Source organism: Amia ocellicauda, chromosome 7, assembly GCF_036373705.1.
Source record: "Amia ocellicauda isolate fAmiCal2 chromosome 7, fAmiCal2.hap1, whole genome shotgun sequence".
Classification (NCBI taxonomy): Eukaryota; Metazoa; Chordata; class Actinopteri; order Amiiformes; family Amiidae; genus Amia; species Amia ocellicauda.
In genome coordinates, this window is record NC_089856.1 from 36,117,033 (window position 1) to 36,135,328 (window position 18,296).

General features: G+C 36.5%; 1 protein-coding gene across 3 annotated transcripts in view; it reads right to left on the minus strand.

Moving 5' to 3' along the window:
• The window catches only part of zbbx (zinc finger, B-box domain containing), a 33,823-nt gene extending 16,441 nt beyond the window's left edge, over positions 1 to 17,382 (minus strand). For all 3 annotated transcript variants that reach the window (XM_066709385.1, XM_066709384.1, XM_066709383.1), the window contains exons 1-9: positions 17,261 to 17,382; positions 16,348 to 16,451; positions 15,951 to 16,064; positions 13,136 to 13,232; positions 11,644 to 11,692; positions 11,402 to 11,514; positions 9,483 to 9,578; positions 2,291 to 2,452; positions 814 to 997 (exon numbers count right to left, since the gene is read on the minus strand). In XM_066709385.1, coding sequence (XP_066565482.1) covers positions 814 to 997; positions 2,291 to 2,452; positions 9,483 to 9,578; positions 11,402 to 11,514; positions 11,644 to 11,692; positions 13,136 to 13,232; positions 15,951 to 16,064; positions 16,348 to 16,406 — 874 coding nt within the window. In that variant the 5' untranslated portion in view covers positions 16,407 to 16,451; positions 17,261 to 17,382. The remainder of the gene's footprint in view (positions 1 to 813; positions 998 to 2,290; positions 2,453 to 9,482; positions 9,579 to 11,401; positions 11,515 to 11,643; positions 11,693 to 13,135; positions 13,233 to 15,950; positions 16,065 to 16,347; positions 16,452 to 17,260) is intronic.
• Positions 17,383 to 18,296: the final 914 nt, after the last annotated feature.

Below are 18,296 nucleotides of genomic sequence, written 5' to 3' on the forward strand. Positions count from 1 at the left end.
ACGCAGTCGAATTCTCCCAAGACAAGAGTCATTACCTAAATATGCAAGTGTGTTAAATTTATCTCCACTGCAGAAGTAAGCAGTTTTTACTTTACAATGGGACCTACAGAAGATGTTGCAAGAGCAGCATATCGAAACACAATATTGTGTGTTTTTCCACCAATAATGTATTATTAGACAGGAACAATGTTGTTATATATATATATATATATATATATATATATATATATATATATATATATATATAACAACAAAGCAAAACTAGTGAAGAAAAGGTAAGAAACTAAATAGGCATAGATTCCTTGTGGATTTGGAATCAAGGTGTGGGAATTCGATCTGTTGAAAGCTAGATTTCGTTCAGGTTTTTATTTCTGCTACTAGCAATATCAAATTCTATTTAAAATCAATCTACAGGGATCAGCCCACTGTCTGTACAGTTTTTAGAACAAGAGGATCATTCATTATATTTTGTGTGTGACACTGGAAAAGATCAAATGAAAGCAGACAGGAGAGAAAACAAAAAAAATCTCCAATAAATATTTAGGGCAAATAATGTAATAATTTTAAATAATAATGATTTAAAAGATGATAAACATATCAATATATTACAATAAAAATTGTGTTATGCTGAAAATGGGCCAATATGATTCTGATCATCGAAAAAAAATGCACTCCCAATCAAAACAACGAGGCAGGGATAAAGAACGTTAGTCTGATGTGGTCATGTTGTTTTCCAAAGAGTACACTGACTCCATTATAGAATACTATTACTATCTCCACTATTGCTGATAATGAAATGCTGCAATGCCTTACCTGGTACAGCTTCTGAGGGGCTCCATTCTTGGTTATCGTCTCCTTTACAATCTCTCCATTTCATTAATACTTCCTGAAAAGATTGTGCAGATTCTTCTTCGTCAAATACACCCTTAAGTAAAGACTGATCTCCATCCCTTGGCGTAGGGTTTTGCACCTGCTCTCCATGACCCAGGACTAAAATCTGTCAAAGAAAGAAAGAAATAGTAATTAAACATAAATATTTTCGTACTTTCACACAGTGGAAGAGTGCTTAAAATTGTATTAAATAATTTAACATATAGGCATGTAGTGTGGTTTTAAATTAACGTTCCCCATTTAGCCAAGGCCAGATGTTTCTTTAAGATAAATAATTAGACCTAACATTTCACATCAGTGCATTAATTGAATGGGAATTAATTAATTAGTTTGTTCATGCAAGTTGGATTTTTATCTTAAATGATTCAACTGAAAATCAGTGCTTGGTACCCCCTTCACCCTGGTCATTGTACAAATTGTCTTAAATCTTTTTAAAATTAACTTTATTATGAAATGCAAATTAGTGCTGATTGCAACTTTTGTAATGCACCATAACAGAAGGCATTTACTAATTCTATTCACATTAGACTCAATACATATTTATTTATTTTAGGCCAACCTAAACCAGTTTTCTTACACACATTGGCACATGCTGCTTGTGAGGAGCTATATTAATTACAACCGTCTGTACAAGAGGAATCTTCGCAGTATTTAAATGCAGAGATTGTGACATCTACAGTAATTTGTTTTAATGACTGAGTTTTTTTTAACCTAAGCCTTTGGTTGTCTTCTCAATTTTGAATCAGTGACTGTGTAATTACATGTCAAAAACGGAAAAGACATCAGAAATATATAACTGTAATGACACCTAGATGATTTCAGATATTAAAATAGAGGGGTAAGGCATTGTTCTGCTTATTTCAGCCTAATGAATTTAACCTCATATGTGACTGAGTAATCTGAACTTAATATGAGATTTGATCATGATTTGGATACGGTGCCGTTATTGGGAACCATTGGTATGTTGGCTACATACAACTCAGATAATTTGTTACAAAAATTAAATGAATCATTAGCACTTTCATTTGGATGTCAGGTTTTTTTTTCTCCTTTTTTCAGCAGCTATAGTATAATAAAAATAAAATGTTTAACTAAGCCTAAAACTATTATGAATTAAACATTTACTAGGAGAAATTTATAATTTAAAGATGTCAGAACCACAAGGGGGAAATGCATCAGGATAAAGGCACTAGAGGAAAACAAAAATAAAATAAAAAATCTACACTTTAACAATCATAGACACTAGAGTGGAAATTACAATATAAACCATGGCCTAAAAGGATGGTATGCCTTAGTAATGACACTCAGTGAGAATTAGAAGCCAAAACACAACAATATGCAAAATGTCTGTTGTTGAAAGAAATCACTATCTATTTACTACCTCAGTGACCTCACTTACCTCAGCATTCCTTTTAATTTCAGGTGAAGGATATCTTACAGGTGACTGCTTGCCCAGAACAGCATCCTCCTGTCGGGTTTTCACAGTTGATCCTTCAGGATCAATTTGTTTCTTAAACTGACTAACAACATCTAATGTGCTGATGGAAGTCTGGATCTCCATCTGTTAGGGAAGCAATAAAAGTTATAAATTAAAGATTGACTTCTGTATTCTTCAAGAGCACTTATTTACAATTCAAATTTAATCCATCACGCAGTGAATTTAGTATGTCTTGTAAGCCAGCAATGTAACTCACATAAGTAAGTTAATCACACCTAAAAAAAGAACTGGAGAAAATATTGTTTAAAACAATAATCAAACTAAACCATTGTTGTATTATTAGCTTTAAATCCACTGTGCATCATGTAAAATAACCAGTGTTTACCTTGTAACATGAATGAGATGTGCAACCTTTGTTAAAATAATATTAGTATACTAGACAATTAAATCTAGTTCTACTTCTTAACATTATTACATTACACTTAAAATGTACATCATATGTTTATATTGAAGTGAAGTGAACTATATTACTTAAACCAGTACTGGACATATAAATCTAGAGAGAGATTCAAAATAGATAAAAAAAATAGAAAAACAGAAATAGCTAGGATAGATAAGTGTTCACCCTCCACCCTCACCGCCCCCCCCCCCTTGTAAGAGCAATCCTAAAATTTGCTCAGGTGAAATGCATCACCTTCAAAATCACACACCAAATAAGTTAAGTAACCTCCACCTGTGTTAAATTGTAATGATTCACATGATTTCAGGATAAATTCAGCCGTTCCTGTAGGTTCCCTCTGCTGGGTAGTGCATTTCTAAGCAAAGACACTAACCCTTGGAGCACGGTTAAGATGTATTAAGAAGTGGTAGGTGAATGGCACTACCAAAACCATGCCTAAATCAGGCCATCCCTCCACTGTATAAATTAATTCAAGAAAATGATTGCACCTTTACATTTAGACATAAACAGTAATTACATATGGAGAGAGTATTTAACCTATATAGTGAAAATAAAAACATTTGTTTACTTTATAGCTTACTACAATTAAAAGGAAAGAAAAAACATTCAGATCCATAGACAGGTGTGTTTAGACCGTTAAGCTATAAATTGCACAGCTGTAATCCGAAATCTAAAGGTTATTCCCCAAATTTTATTTTTCCTGAATTGAGGATTTATTTAGTGCCTGCAAGGCTGCAATCTTAAAAGCAACACAGTACCTCAAACTTAACATGATAGTGTAATTAAAGTATTATTACAGTTTGTACCATGAAATATGCTTTTAAAAGTTAAACTTTTGAATGATTAACCTTCCAGCTGCAATGACCACAAAATTAAAAAATATTAATAAGCTGTGTCAATGTGTTAAAAACAAATTCAAATTGAATTTATATTTATTTCTACAGGCAGAATACATTATTCATTAAATTAATAACAAATGACCTGCTAGGTTATCATCTTTTTAACATGAAGACATCCCCCCCCCCCCCCCAAGCAGATTTACCCTGAAGCCCAAAATTCGAAGTTAACTGATATTTAGAAAATGTTTTTTAAAAGTTGCTATTAACCCTTCAACAAAATTATATATATTATATATATGCTGTAGTGAATACAAATAACTAAAACATTGGCTCTATCTGAGCCAATATAGAACTGTTCCAGGTTGTTATACAACATACAGACACTGATGTAATAAATACAGTGCATCCGGAAAGTATTCACAGCGCTTCACTTTTTCCACATTTTGTTATGTTACAGCCTTATTCCAAAATGGATTAAATTCATTATTTTCCTCAAAATTCTACAAACAATACCCCATAATGACAACATGAAAGAAGTTTGTTTGAAATCTTTGCAAATGTGTTAAAAATAAAAAACAAAAAAAGCACATGTACAGAAGTATTCACAGCCTTTGCTCAATACTTTGTTGAAGCACCTTTGGCACCATTGAGTATGATGCTATAAACTTGGCACACCTATTTTTGGCAGTTTCTGCCATTCTTCTTTACAGGACCTCTCAAGCTCCATCAGGTTGGATGGGGAGCGTTGGTGCACAGCCATTTTCAGATCTCTCCAGAGATGTTCAATCGGGTTCAAGTCTGGCTCTGGCTGGGCCACTCAAGGACATTCACAGAGTTGTCCTGTAGCCACTCCTTTGTTATCTTGGCTGTGTGCTTAGGGTCGTTGTCCTGTTGGAAGATGAACCTTCACCCCAGTTTGAGATCCAGAGCGCTCTGGAGCAGGTTTTCATCAAGGGTGTCTCTGTACATTGCTGCATTCATCTTTCCCTCAATCCTGACTAGTCTCCCAGTCCCTGCCGCTGAAAAACATCCCCACAGCATGATACTGCCACCACCATGCTTCACTGTAGGGATGGTAAGGAGTGGCTTCCGTCTGGCAACTCTACAATACAGGCCTGATTGGTGGAGTGCTGCAGAGATGGTTGTTCTTCTGGAAGGTTCTCCTCTATCCACAGAGACACGCTGGAGCTCTGTCACAGTGACCATCGTGTTCTTGGTCACCTCCCTGACTAAGGCCCTTCTGCCCCGATCGCTCAGTTTGGCCGGGCGGCCAGCTCTAGGAAGAGTCCTGGTGGTTCCAAACTTCTTCCATTTACGGATGATGGAGGCCACTGTGCTCATTGGGACCTTCAATGCTGCAGACATTTTTCTGTACCCTTCCCCAGATCTGTGCCTCGATACAATCCTGTCTCGGAGGTCTACAGACAATTCCTTCGACTTCATGGCTTGGTTCTTGCTCTGACATGCACTGTTAACTGTGGGACCTTATATAGACAGGTGTGTGCCTTTCCAAATCATGTCCAATCAACTGAATTTACCACAGGTGGACTCCAATCAAGTTGTAGAAACATCTCAAGGATGATCAGTGGAAACAGGATACACCTGAGTTGAATTTTGAGTGTCATGGCAAAGGCTGTGAATACTTACGTACATGTGCTTTTTTTGTTTTTTATTTTTAATACATTTGCAAAGATTTCAAACAAACTTCTTTCATGTTGTCATTATGGGGTATTGTTTGTAGAATTTTGAGGAAAATAATGAATTTAATCCATTTTGGAATAAGGCTGTAACATAACAAAATGTGGAAAAAGTGAAGCGCTGTGAATACTTTCCGGATGCACTGTACATTTGATTGGGATTGATATTGCAACAAATGCATTATTTTCTCTCTCTCGTACAGAGTTAGGTCCATAAATATTTGGACAGTGACACAATTGTCATCATTTTGGCTCTGTACGCCTCCACAATGGATTTGAAAGGAAACAATCAAGATGTGCTTTAAGTGTTTCATCTTGAATTTGAGGGTAGTTACATCCAACTTGGGTGAACAGTGTAGGAATTACACCCATTTTTGTGGTCCCCCCTATTTTAGCAATGACTGCCTGAAACGCCCAAAAGAACAAGCAGGAACTAAAGACAGCTGCAGTGCAGGCCTGGCAGAGCATCACCAGGGAAGAAACCCAGCATCTGATGATGTCTGTGGGTTCCAGACTTCAGGCAGTCATTGACTGCAAAGGATTTGCAAAAAAGTACTGAAACTCACAATTTAATTCATGATTATGTTAGTTTGTCCAAATAATTTTGAGCTCCTAAAATTGGGGGGACCACATATAAAAATGGGTATAATTCCTACACCGTTAGAACATTAACAGAAGAAACAGAAAATATCAATAGAAAAGACATTAATAAAATAGGACATAACTGTAATACATGTATGATGTGTTACATAATAAAGGTATAACATTTACTATAGAATGTCAATAGGTACACAATTGTATTAAGTGCCATTATATTTGTGTCATTGTATCTTGAGGGGAAGATTGTTCAACTAAAGTTTCCCCATCTAGATCCTTCAGTCTGGGCATCATATATTCCACATTTAGGTATCATTAGAATAACATAATTCTTAAGTCTTAAGATCTTATTTTCCCAAGATACAGTTGTTTTGATTTTTGTAATCAGAGAAGTGTGATCTTTCTAGGTGCAGAGAACTGTACAGATTATGGGGTTTTGTCTTGATTAATAATTATTCTGTACAACAAAAAAAAAAGATTACTACATTCTCTGCTTTGTCATATCAAGACTTCAAATTATTAATGAATACATTGTAGACAAGTTACATAAACACATTTGTAAATAGGATACTGAATATGGCCTCCTTATTGCTGTCAGAATAGATTTTTCACATCTGCTTCACCTCTGTTAAATACCCACATGTCCTTGAAACATTATAATCAGCTGAAAACTGGAAAAATATGTTAAGTGGGAGGATAAACAATTCATATTCATATTAGTGAGGTTTTTTCTTTTGCATTTTCTTTGACAGAAAAATATTCATTTTGTACAAGAACAAAACAGAAAAAAAAATTGAACACCATGAAAAAGGTTAGGAATTTAGGCCATGTGATACCTTCACTGACTGACTGCTCTCAGCATGAACTTAATTCTGCTATCTATGTGTCTGAATTTCAAACTCAGTGGAATCCACATGGGGTATAAGTACATATCGTTTCACATCAAAAACCTGTCAACCATGAATGGCAGCAAGGATTTGTATTCTTAAAAGAGTAGTCTCTGTATGTCTAGAGCAATTATCCACCTTTAATTCACCACGAAAATTAAAGTGTTCCCTTACATGAGTAAATAAACTCAAGCTGGTTTCCTACAGGTATAAAATCCCTTGCTCCTTTGCGCAAAGGCACAATCAGGATAGCGTGCATGCTGTATATCTTGTTTTATTTTTGCTGTGCAAGGTACTTTGGATTTCTCGACTATTTTTCAGACAAATGGAGCCCATTTATCCTGAGCTGAAATAAAAAGGCTAACAGTGTGCCAGGTAATTTGTGTTGGATTGTATTGGCATGTTTAATGATGTTGAAAAGCAAGCTGGAAACAAATCAATACGACCCACAAGAGATATGATTAGGTGTTTTCACTTAATGGTGTATACCTTTTCATGTGCTTTATCATAAGACATCAAAAAAGAAAAAGTAAGTGAAATTTCTACAAAGTGTGTCCGTCTTCAAAAACGAATGGTATCTTTTATATCTGAAGCGACGCTCCATGCCGTGTCTTGAGCGTGTCTTCTAAAATAATCCCCCCCAGTAATATCTCTTATGTATGAAAAATCAAGGGTACTGAAATACAAGCATTTATGTTCCTATGAAAACTACACATGGTGCATTTGTGTTGCTATCCCCACATACTAAACATCCTTACAAAACAGGAGGATCTCTTGATAATTTTGGTTTTATGGTAAAACAATAGGATAGCCACAAACCTTTCATACATATTTATAATTCATTTGGTCCAGTCTTCCAACTCATTCGATGTGATGTGTCAGTATAGTTAAGTATGTATTGCAATGGAGCTGCCCAAATATATTAAAGGCCGATAGCCAGGTTGCCGATACATAGGGCCGGCGCTACCTATAGGCAGAGTAGGCAATTGCCTAGGGCCTCGGGCTTGGAGGCGGGGCCTCCATAAGCGTAACATCCCTATACGCGAGTGTAACAGGGCTCATTCGTGTCATAATGAGATCGTTACAAAGTGACGTAACCCCTCGGTAAAAGTAGTATAGTGTTAATCCTCCTGTGGAAGGAGTCCCAGCCTGTTAGTGTAGAGGGCTTAACACTCCACTGCGCTAGAACCCCCTGCGGTGTGGAACGCCGGAGGTGAGTGGCTCGAATCCTGGGCGGGGAGCCCCGACCTGCATTGGCCACACCAGTCCACCACTAAAGAAGGGGGGCCTCCAATATAAATTTTGCCTAGGGCCTCCAAATGTCTAGAACCGGCCCTGCCGATACACATAACCTGCAGTATTTGTCCAGAGATCCAGCAGTAGTTGGGATTATTTTGGAGGCTGTCAACAGTACAACGGCATTTATGTTACATTTTAAACACTGCTTCACAATGGCAGGCAACAGGGATTCTGTATCAATAGTTAAGTTTAGTGGTATTGAACTCTAGCTGGCAATGTTGGATCAATGTTATTTGACAAACATAATTCATTTGAGCAGCATGACATTTAGTCACAGATGTGACCCTGCAGTTAGCAGTGCAGAGAAAACAATTGTTCATCCATGTTAGGTTACACAGGTATTAATGCGTGTTTGAAAGTATATCAAGCATCTCGTATTGGCCATGCCCATGCTATAGTAGTTTCTAACAGTTTTTTTCCATTAACTTTATTATTACAGAAAACAAAGAAAGATAAAATATATACTATTTTGTCTGCAACCAGAAATTTAAAGGAAATCGCATTATAGTCTGTTTTAACATAATTTATGCATTATAATGTATAGGCCACATGTGATAGTGTTAAATTATTCAAAAAGGAGACATATAATGATAAACACTATGTGTTCTAAATGCACTTCAAAATAAAGCCAGTCTCACAAATTCATCGAGCTTGTGTGCTAGATAACCTTTTTTTATTTTATTTTTACTGACCCGGAATTAAAAATTGGGTTTCTCTTTTATTGTTGTATTATTATTTAGACGTCTTTAACCTTAAATAGCCACAGTAGATAAACATTCTTAATCTGAAATTACAGTTGGATTCTGGATTTTAGGCCTGATTAATTCCTCTGTGATTATGTACATGTGGAGATACAAGAGTCACTAAAGGACAGCACCTTATAATACAGTATATAGAAGTGGAAGAAGATTTGAATTTCACACATGAAAGTATAGGCTGCTCACTGCAGAAATACCTTAATGATGCAAAAAGAAATGTGATACACACTAACCTCAGAAAAGCAACGTGATTGCAACCTGTTGTTAACCAGGAATATCAAGGGACCTCTTACAAAACCTTACAGACTACTAGATTCGAAGCCTTTGGTAAAAGCAAACTCTAGTCAGCATATCTAACACATACACTTTCCACAAGAGTGTATTTTTCGTTGTTTTCATGATTACATACATAGGAAAATATGAATACACTTGGCTTTCTGGTAAACAAATAATGTCCATTTGTTTCCCTGTCTTTTGCACATGGTTATGGTTTTGTATAGACAGTATTAAAATAGCCAAATTTACTGGTTCAATATTTGTGTTAAAATGTAAACAGAGCTAATGATCAAGGAATTGTAAGGACTATAATAATCGTGAATGTCAGGACTTGCCGTACTTGAATGGGTATCATTCGGTGGTGCTTCAGTGCCCCCTTCTGGTGAAATCTGGCAAAACAACCAAGGCAGTAGTCTTCTCCACATTCCTTACACATCTTCAAAACAGAGAAAATAAATAATTAAAGACAAGCAGCTGAAGATATCTTTAGAGGGTAGTCTTAGCAGTCAAATCTGAAGAAAACAAAACAAAAAAAAAGGAAATGACTGTGAACGATGGAGATTTAACATAAAAAAGGTGCAATAACATTTTTTTAAATCAACTATTCTATTCTACCTTGTACCCCAAATACACCCCTGTCACTTAAAGAAGCTCAGCCGGGACCTCTGATGTGTGTTCCATGCCTGGGTACATGCAGCGTTAAACCCCTTTTCACAGTTTTTATGCTTGGCAAGATAAATGTGGTAGCCTGTTTCTATTCACTGTTAGGAAGAAATGCAGCCTGATTTCACAGCTGTGGCCATAATCAACTCTTAATGGACACAAAAAGCTTTATTTCATGACATTAAAAAAGGAATAAATTAGGATTCACTCATTACATCTACGGTGTTCATATGTCTCATTTTATGGGGTGGGCGGTATTTGTATGCGTTTTTATGAAAAAAAATATTAAAAAAAAAAAAAACCTTTGTTGCCACATTTTTAAAATTAATTTTCCTTCTAAATTAAAAGTCTGTTTTATGATTATGAAAAAAAGACCCAAAATTAGTTATAATTGCAAACCCAGACAAACATGTAGCCTCAACCTTAATAACCACCTATGATAAGTGAAGTTGGTCACTGTAATAGAGATCAATTGCTTGTCACTGGGTTTAATTGTAAATGTAATTGAAAAGCTGAAATCTAACACTAAACCCGGACATTCTACAAAATGTGTTTTATAGGCTTCAATGATTTTTGTCATTCTAGACCACCTTTTGATGGGTCTAAGAATTACTGTTTTGTGCATCACAGTTTCTCTTACAGCAAGAACACATTCAATTATATTTCTATATAATTACAGTCACAATAATAATAGTAGTTATAATTACCCACTTTAACGACAGTCTGCTTTAACAGTCGGGTGTGTTATCTGGAATTGACCGAGCAACCAAATTCACTAACTTTACCCATTTCTAAGAAATTCTGCTTGTTTAGCAAGCCAGTTCAGCCCAATACATGGAGCAGTTTTTAAATGCATTCCATTAAAATAAACATTATTTTTTCCATTGCAATTCAACAAGCTATGTATGCATGAATGGTAATTGTTTCAGGGGGTGGGGGGTATGTATGTGGAAGACAGTTTTCCTTTGCTGGGGATGTGTGGAATTATGAGTCTCAAGGTCAGTATAGGACAAATGTTCACAGATATGCAATTAAACTACTGCTGTGTGTAATTTCTTTACATTACAGCAATGATTAGGAGGAGGAGTGCTATTACTGTGCATAGCTGCAGCTTTAACACCTTAACAATTTATTTTTCATTTTTTTAAACCTACAGACTACCAGTTAATTGACTAATGTTTATAATTGAATCAATCAAACATTTTAATTGATTGACAATCTTAATATATAGCTATATAAACAGATCCAGTTTAAAGTCACTCTGTTGGGTTTCCTGCTTTGTTGTGTACAAGCTTAAAAGCCAAATCTAAAAAAGGAAACTCAGATTCTTTTCCGCAGCCTGTCATTTTCAAATGGCACCATTAAACAAATAATATGTTTAATGTTATTTATATGATGTAATCCTTGGACACCTTCATTTGCATGCAATGGCCGTGTATTGCACCAATTAAAATATTATGGCTGTGCAGAAATAACATCTATTTTTTTCACATAAATGATTTACTTTTCTCAGCACTGATTTATATGCTATATAATCTGAGGCTGCTACGAAATGCACAGGCAGCTGTTAAAGTTATTTAATGAACTGTCACCTACCACCCCTGCCTTCTTTGATTCACACTGTCCACAATCCTTTCCCTTCAGTTTGGTTTTCCTACTGAGCAGAGAACCCGTTGGCGTCGGTCGTTTTTCTGGCGATTTGTTCAATTCTGCGGCAAAAATAATTTATAAATAAAACTGTTTACTATGAAAACTCACACGAACATGAATGTACTGGACTATATACGAAATGCAGACACAGTACAGTACAGAGATGTGAAAATCTTTAATACAAATACCTTCTGGTTGATCTCTGAGAACTTTAATCTTCATTTTCCCAGCTGATAACTGCACAAAATTAAGAAAACATCCATTGATTATTTGCAATCTAGAATAATCCACGAAGGCTGAACAGACACATATTTCTTGATTCCGTTTCTGTGAACTGGAATATGGAGCTGAGATTTACCTGCCAGTCATGGTTTCCAAACACCACATTTGATAGTACCTTTCCATTGTGCAGAGCAAAGGAGTCACTGACAAACAGAAATCTGCCTTCAAATGACACGTTTGGAATTTGCAGATTGGCAGGTGGGTCAAAGTTTTGATTCAATGCAGGCCTTTATCCAAGCTACATATGCATCCATATCATTAGGCCTATTGGTTTGGCTTTTCAGTCTCAAAGGTGTGCAAGAACTGTAGAATTACAAGAGACACAGGGATGCCCTTCATTATCAATAACTGCTACCATGGGTGTCACTGGGAGTTCTAATTCAGTGAATATTAATTCTAACGGTAATTTTCAGGGTTGCATTTGGATTTGTTGCTATAGATATAGTACGGCACCACCTGCTCCATACAGTTTTCTTTCAAATACAGCAAGATGTTTTTCCAGTGATGATGAGATGTTTTTAATTGACTCCAGCAGTGCCTCTTGGTAATGCAGCAAGCTACACCTGCCACTCTCATTTAGAACCACTTGCACTGCATCCTGATATATTAACTTCCTGCCCAGTCGGTTCCCTCCCACAGTAAGGTGGAGACAACAAAGAAAACTAATTGTTCCAAGTCAACCGCAGTAAATAAGACGCATTTAGAAGAAATCTAATGCATGCTAGATCAAAACAAATGAGCCCATTAAGGTGCATATTTATTCATTATTGATTTCCTGACTTTCGGTTTTCTCCTTCTTCCAGTTTCCTCAGCTTGAACTAAAGGACAGTAGATGATACTGAAAATCTCCCGACTGTCTGCCCATGAGTAAGTGACCTTTTCCTGTCACAATGTGTGCATTTAGCACAATGACCACACAGTCGAGATGGTCAAGGATTGGATGGCAGTTACTTTGGGAAACTAAAACATGCTGTAGGAAAGCTAAGCCAGTCAGTTATTTGAATGAATAGCAATGATATGAAACAGCTCGACATCCAAGAGGCAGCGCATAATTGGCTCTGCGCTGCCAGCACTGCATGGGACTGGAGTTCTCTCGGCTTACTGTGTGGAAGACTCCTGTCACAAGCTATTGGGATTGAGTGTTATCAGTTAGTTTTATGTCTATCCTCAGGTTGAAAATAAAGCTCCGCGTTCCTGGATTGCAGGGGGAGAAAAACAAATGGACTGGCAGCGGCACATGTGTCTTTTCCCCTCCCTAACCAGTTTCAGGTTGCAGCAGTAAGTCACATTACAATTGCTATTTGGTTTTACAGCTTTAGGGTGAGATAAAGGTAAACATAATTGGAAATCTTGTTGTTAACCACAATGATACAGATCTACAGAAACTCGCTTCCTCACCTTTTGAAAACTGTTCTCCTTGTTTTGTCCCACTCCCTGGGGGTTAGTAGTCGATGTGCCAGGCTGACTAGATTTCCAGTGATACCCTCCTGATTTTCTGAAATACAAAATATACTACACTAAGTGCCAAAATTGAGATTATCTTTTCAACTCAGTTTACTTTCTTTAACACAGTACTGTTATTCTGAAAAGTTTTCACAAACAACAATAAGATATAATAAAATCATTTAAAGGTACTATTATCTATCAGAAAGGTAGATTTTTAGTTTCTTTCTTCTTGTGGGCAACATCCACCCCTTAATGCACTGCTGAGGATAAGATTTCAACAGACAGTATTTTGATGAGATCATGGACAACAGTTCAAGAACAAACATGTCATCAGAATTCCATAAGACTAACATTAATATGGATGACCTCACCCTTGAGGCAGAGTGAATCTGGATGAAGGGGTTTACAGATCACAAAATCTCACTAGAATACTGTTGGGGGGGTATTCTTCTCAAGGTCAGCAGCATCGTTCCAAGCAGCCAAAAAGCTAGCTGAAACAAAGTGGTATCTAACATATAATCTAATAAATAAATGTACAATCTGTTTTATACAGTTTCAATTTGAAATTGTATATTCTAAAAAGCAACCTAGCATGACATTGCTCCATCTCCAACACTGCTGCAACAACAAAGCAAAGAGCTGGAGCGGGCTAACACAGCACCTGTGAGAGCTGCCTGGAGGCAAACCCTGGCCACTGTGAAGATAGCAAGTCCCCCTGCAATGCAGCTGTGTCATCCCAGATTGTTTTGTTTATTTTTTAAGGTGGTCACAGCAAGGCATACTAGTTGAAGTTGTAAAATCCCCAGTGGCACTAAAGAGGGGTTAGCTGGTGGAAACAGGCAAGGCTGCAGTTGTTGGGAAAGGGAGGAGGTCACACAGTGTACTAAACAGGGCCTAGAGCTGTATCTGCAAGCAATGATTTTCAGTTTTATTCAAAAGGTGTCTTTTGTTTATTGCCTGCAGCACGAGTTTGCCACTGTCTTGAGAATTCTATGCATTCTAGAACATAAAATAACTTTGTACAGTGTCTCGCCAGTGCTTTTAACCAGCAGCACACCGTGTCACTAAAAGGATATAAAAGTCATGATTTAAACATACACACACAAAAAACCCAATGCACAATCACACTGATTTATTGGAAACGGGGATCTAAGAACTAAGGTAGTTGCTTTTTTATAGACAAGAATATATTTTGGTTGTAGACATTCAGTTTAACTGTTCCAAGTTTCTGTTTTTTCAGCACCCACATTCAACATTTTGCTGCCTGATATACAAGCTTTTAATTTCTCAATAACGTTTGCGCAAACTATGTCTAAATACATTTTCATCTGAATATACAATATAGCTCACATGTAATGATATATGAATTTTACTGAACAAAGCATACATGTTATGCTGAGATATAAACTTATTTTGGTATTCATTTCCCCCGTGGAATTCTTGTGCAATTTAATATGATTGAGTGGGTAAGGTTTGTAGCATGAAATATATACTGCTCTGTACAGCCAGAAAGTTTCATTATATAAATTATGCAGTCACATATTTTTGAAATATGTCCTGAAAGGGCTCTTTATAATTCATTAGTGACAAAATTTGGGTAGAATATTAACTCTATTAATGCAGGGGATTTGTAAAAAAAAAAAAAAAAAAAAAAGTCATTTTCATGCAATTTCCCCCCTTCCCCCCCATCTTGCTTAGAGTGATTTTGTTATCAACTCATATATATCATTATGAAATTTAGCAAAAACATGGTATGGTGCATAAAGTGAGTGGTATGTTAGCTTTAGCCCTATTTCTTTTAAAACTTGAGAAGTACTAGACTGTAGTTTATATTACTCCTCTACTGCACTACATGCCTAGTATTATAAGCAAAGTGGTTTAATGTTATGTTTCCAGTTCAATTTGCTCTATATGGGGAAAAAGAAACACACAGATTGAATCTACTATGGCAATACACTGTACATAAATACACACATATATGTGGATATTAGTATGTTATATGTTTCATGGCTTTAGCATCTCACAATTATGTTCAACTCCTCCAACCTTATCTTTAGGTCTTTAATCTATTTGCCTATCAAGGGGTGATAAGTGCCTTTCAACAAGATTTCATCTCCACCAACTGTAATACTGTGTTAAAGGTCAACAAAATCTTCACAGCTTATGCTTTCAGCTGTTGGCTCCAAGAAAATAAAACTAAACTACCTTCTGTGACTCACTAAAGCATACCCAAGGGGAACATATTTAACGTCTAGAGGATAATTGTGGTGAAAGAGAAAAACATGAATTTACAAAACATTTGTTTCAGTTGACCCACTGCCCAAATTGTTCTGCTGAAGCTTCAACACAAATCCAAACAACAACAGCTACAATTCCCTTGAGACTAATTGTCTAGCAAACATGGAATAGCATGTGTGTTGATCTAGAAAAGCATGAGCATGAAAAAGGCAGCCCTTCTAGAGTAACATCATTGGGTAAGGAAACTTTTTTTTCTACTGTTAATTCCCAATTTTAGGTGCCTTGCCAAAGAGTTATTGTGATGGACCAAATCATTTTCAGAAAGAAAACGGTTAAAAACTCGCATTGACACCATCCATTGATCCTCATCAAAAGAGCAGGTTCAGGTTTCTAGCAGGAGGGTATGTGTGCACCTGTGAAATCAAGACAGTTTTACATGTGTTGGAATATGTGCCCCATTCTTTAAAGACATCGATCATAACTGACATCAGTCTCCCTAACAATATCAAAAGACAACTTATTCACATACTCTCTTTCCTCCTTCTCTCTGCTCATGCTCTGCCTCAGTTGCTGAAGTCTGCTCTCCATGTCCTTACTTTCAAACTCCAAGTGCGCCGTCTCCAGCTTCATCTCTCGCAGATTCCTGTGGCGGTACAAATGAGAGGCGCTGTGCTACTGTGTAATGTGCAAAATAAAAAAGTAAAACATACTAGTTAAATTGGAATTGCTGAAACAGTCATGGGGTGGGGGGGGAAGAAATTCCTTATGTTCCTTGCTTTAAAAGTTAGGGCTGTGAGCAAATGTTTGAGGTCAGATAGCTCTCCAGAAACTTTCAGTTTCAGTTTGTGCCTTACAGCTGTATTCACCCGTTATTAGACTGGCTTTCACTTTTGCTCTCTATACAGATTAAAACCAAGAGCACATACCTGGTTTTAAGCTTTACTGAACTAGGCTTGTTTGTCACAACAAAATCATTCAGATTCATTCTTGTTCTGTAAGGAGCCTTTTCTCGGAAACCAAAAATCCTGCCCTGCAATAAAAAGAAGAAATACACATTTTCATAGCACCATAAATTGAGCTAAATCATATTTCACTCCAGACACGAAATGGGCAATATCAAATTAAAGTCATAAAAAAAAAGTATTTCAACAATAAAGTGAGAAAGCTTTTGAAGAGATTACAGAATTCTATGAAGCCGGAATCATAATTGATAAGACGTTTCTATCTTTTCCTAAAGGGACTTAATGTATATCAAATTAATCTTTACAGACAGCAAGAGCGGGGATTTGAATTTATTGTATTTAACCGCCTTAAATCACAGACAACCTGTATCAAACTCACACTAACAATCAGGAGGAGCAGACATTTAAATGCACTGTATTTAAGCACAATATATCACAGCTGGTTCCAATTTAAATGGTTTTATCATCTCGTAAAATATGCCTTTCCTTGTAGTAGAGATAGGACATAACCTTCCTTTGCTCAGCTGATATAATTAGACTACACTTTCCTCTGACTTTCTTTTCAACTTTAGGAGATAATGTGCAGGATCATTTGTAATAAAATTAATATTATTTTGGAAACAAATACGTACTAATACACGGTCAGCTACGTTTCATTACCCTACCTCTCTCACACACCCAAAAAACATGAAAATCACTGAAGTATAATGTATATTATTACTGAAACAACCTTTTAAAAAACACGCGTTTAAAAATGGTTGTTTTTAATTATGGCAATAGGCTAGTAACTAAGGTGTATACAAATATATTAGCTAGCTATCTTAAATACAAATACGTTATACAAAATATTCTCCAAGGACAAACAACCATAACATACCTTTCAATATTTAGACCCGCAAACTGTGAATGCGTGTGTAATAATGTGCGCAATGGAAGCGTTTAGTCTCCGCTGCCGTCACCACATCAGCGCGTGCAGTGCGGCGCCGCCGGTGTGTTGCCGTGTCCATGGAGACGGGCAACTCTCGCGAGAGCGCGGGCGGCGGCGCTGGGGGTCGCTGTGCTGGAGCGCCGGGAAACACAGGCTGAGGGGCGGCTTGATCATGTCTTCACTGAGTGAAATACAATTTTACAATCAATATACATTTGCATTTCATATGCATGTATACAATTTAATGTAATGAACCATTTTGGTTTTGGTTTTTGTCTGGAAAAACAAAACTTTGCCTGTTAATATATAAATTAAACGAGAAAAGTGGTATTTATATTGGCCAGTCTCCAGTTGAACAGCTCAGTGAATATACTAGTGTTTCCACATGTATAGAACTTAGGATCATCTGAGAGGGGAGGGAGGTGGAGGCACTTTATTTCAGTTTCAATGCTCAAGCCACAATGCATTGCAATTCACTGTAGATCATAAGTCCCTTTTAAATGACAAGCTACTTCAAGCTGAAAACATTTGTGAACTGCACTGCATTAAGATTAAATTATCATCTGTACTAATGCAGTCTAGTGAATGTTAAAATGACCTATCATGCAGAAATGTACTGTATATATATATATATATATATATATATATATATATATATATATATATATATACACACACATACATATACAGTGAGGGAAAAAAGTATTTGATGCCCTGCTGATTTTGTATGTTTGCCCACTGACAAAGAAATGATCAGTCTATAATTTTAATGGTAGGTGTATTTTAACAGTGAGAGACAGAATAACAACAAAAAAATCCAGAAAAACGCATTTCAAAAAAGTTATACATTGATTTGCATGTTAATGAGTGAAATAAGTATTTGATCCCCTATCAATCAGCAAGATTTCTGGCTCCCAGGTGTCTTTTATACAGGTAACGAGCTGAGATTAGGAGCACTCTCTTAAAGGGAGTGCTCCTAATCTCA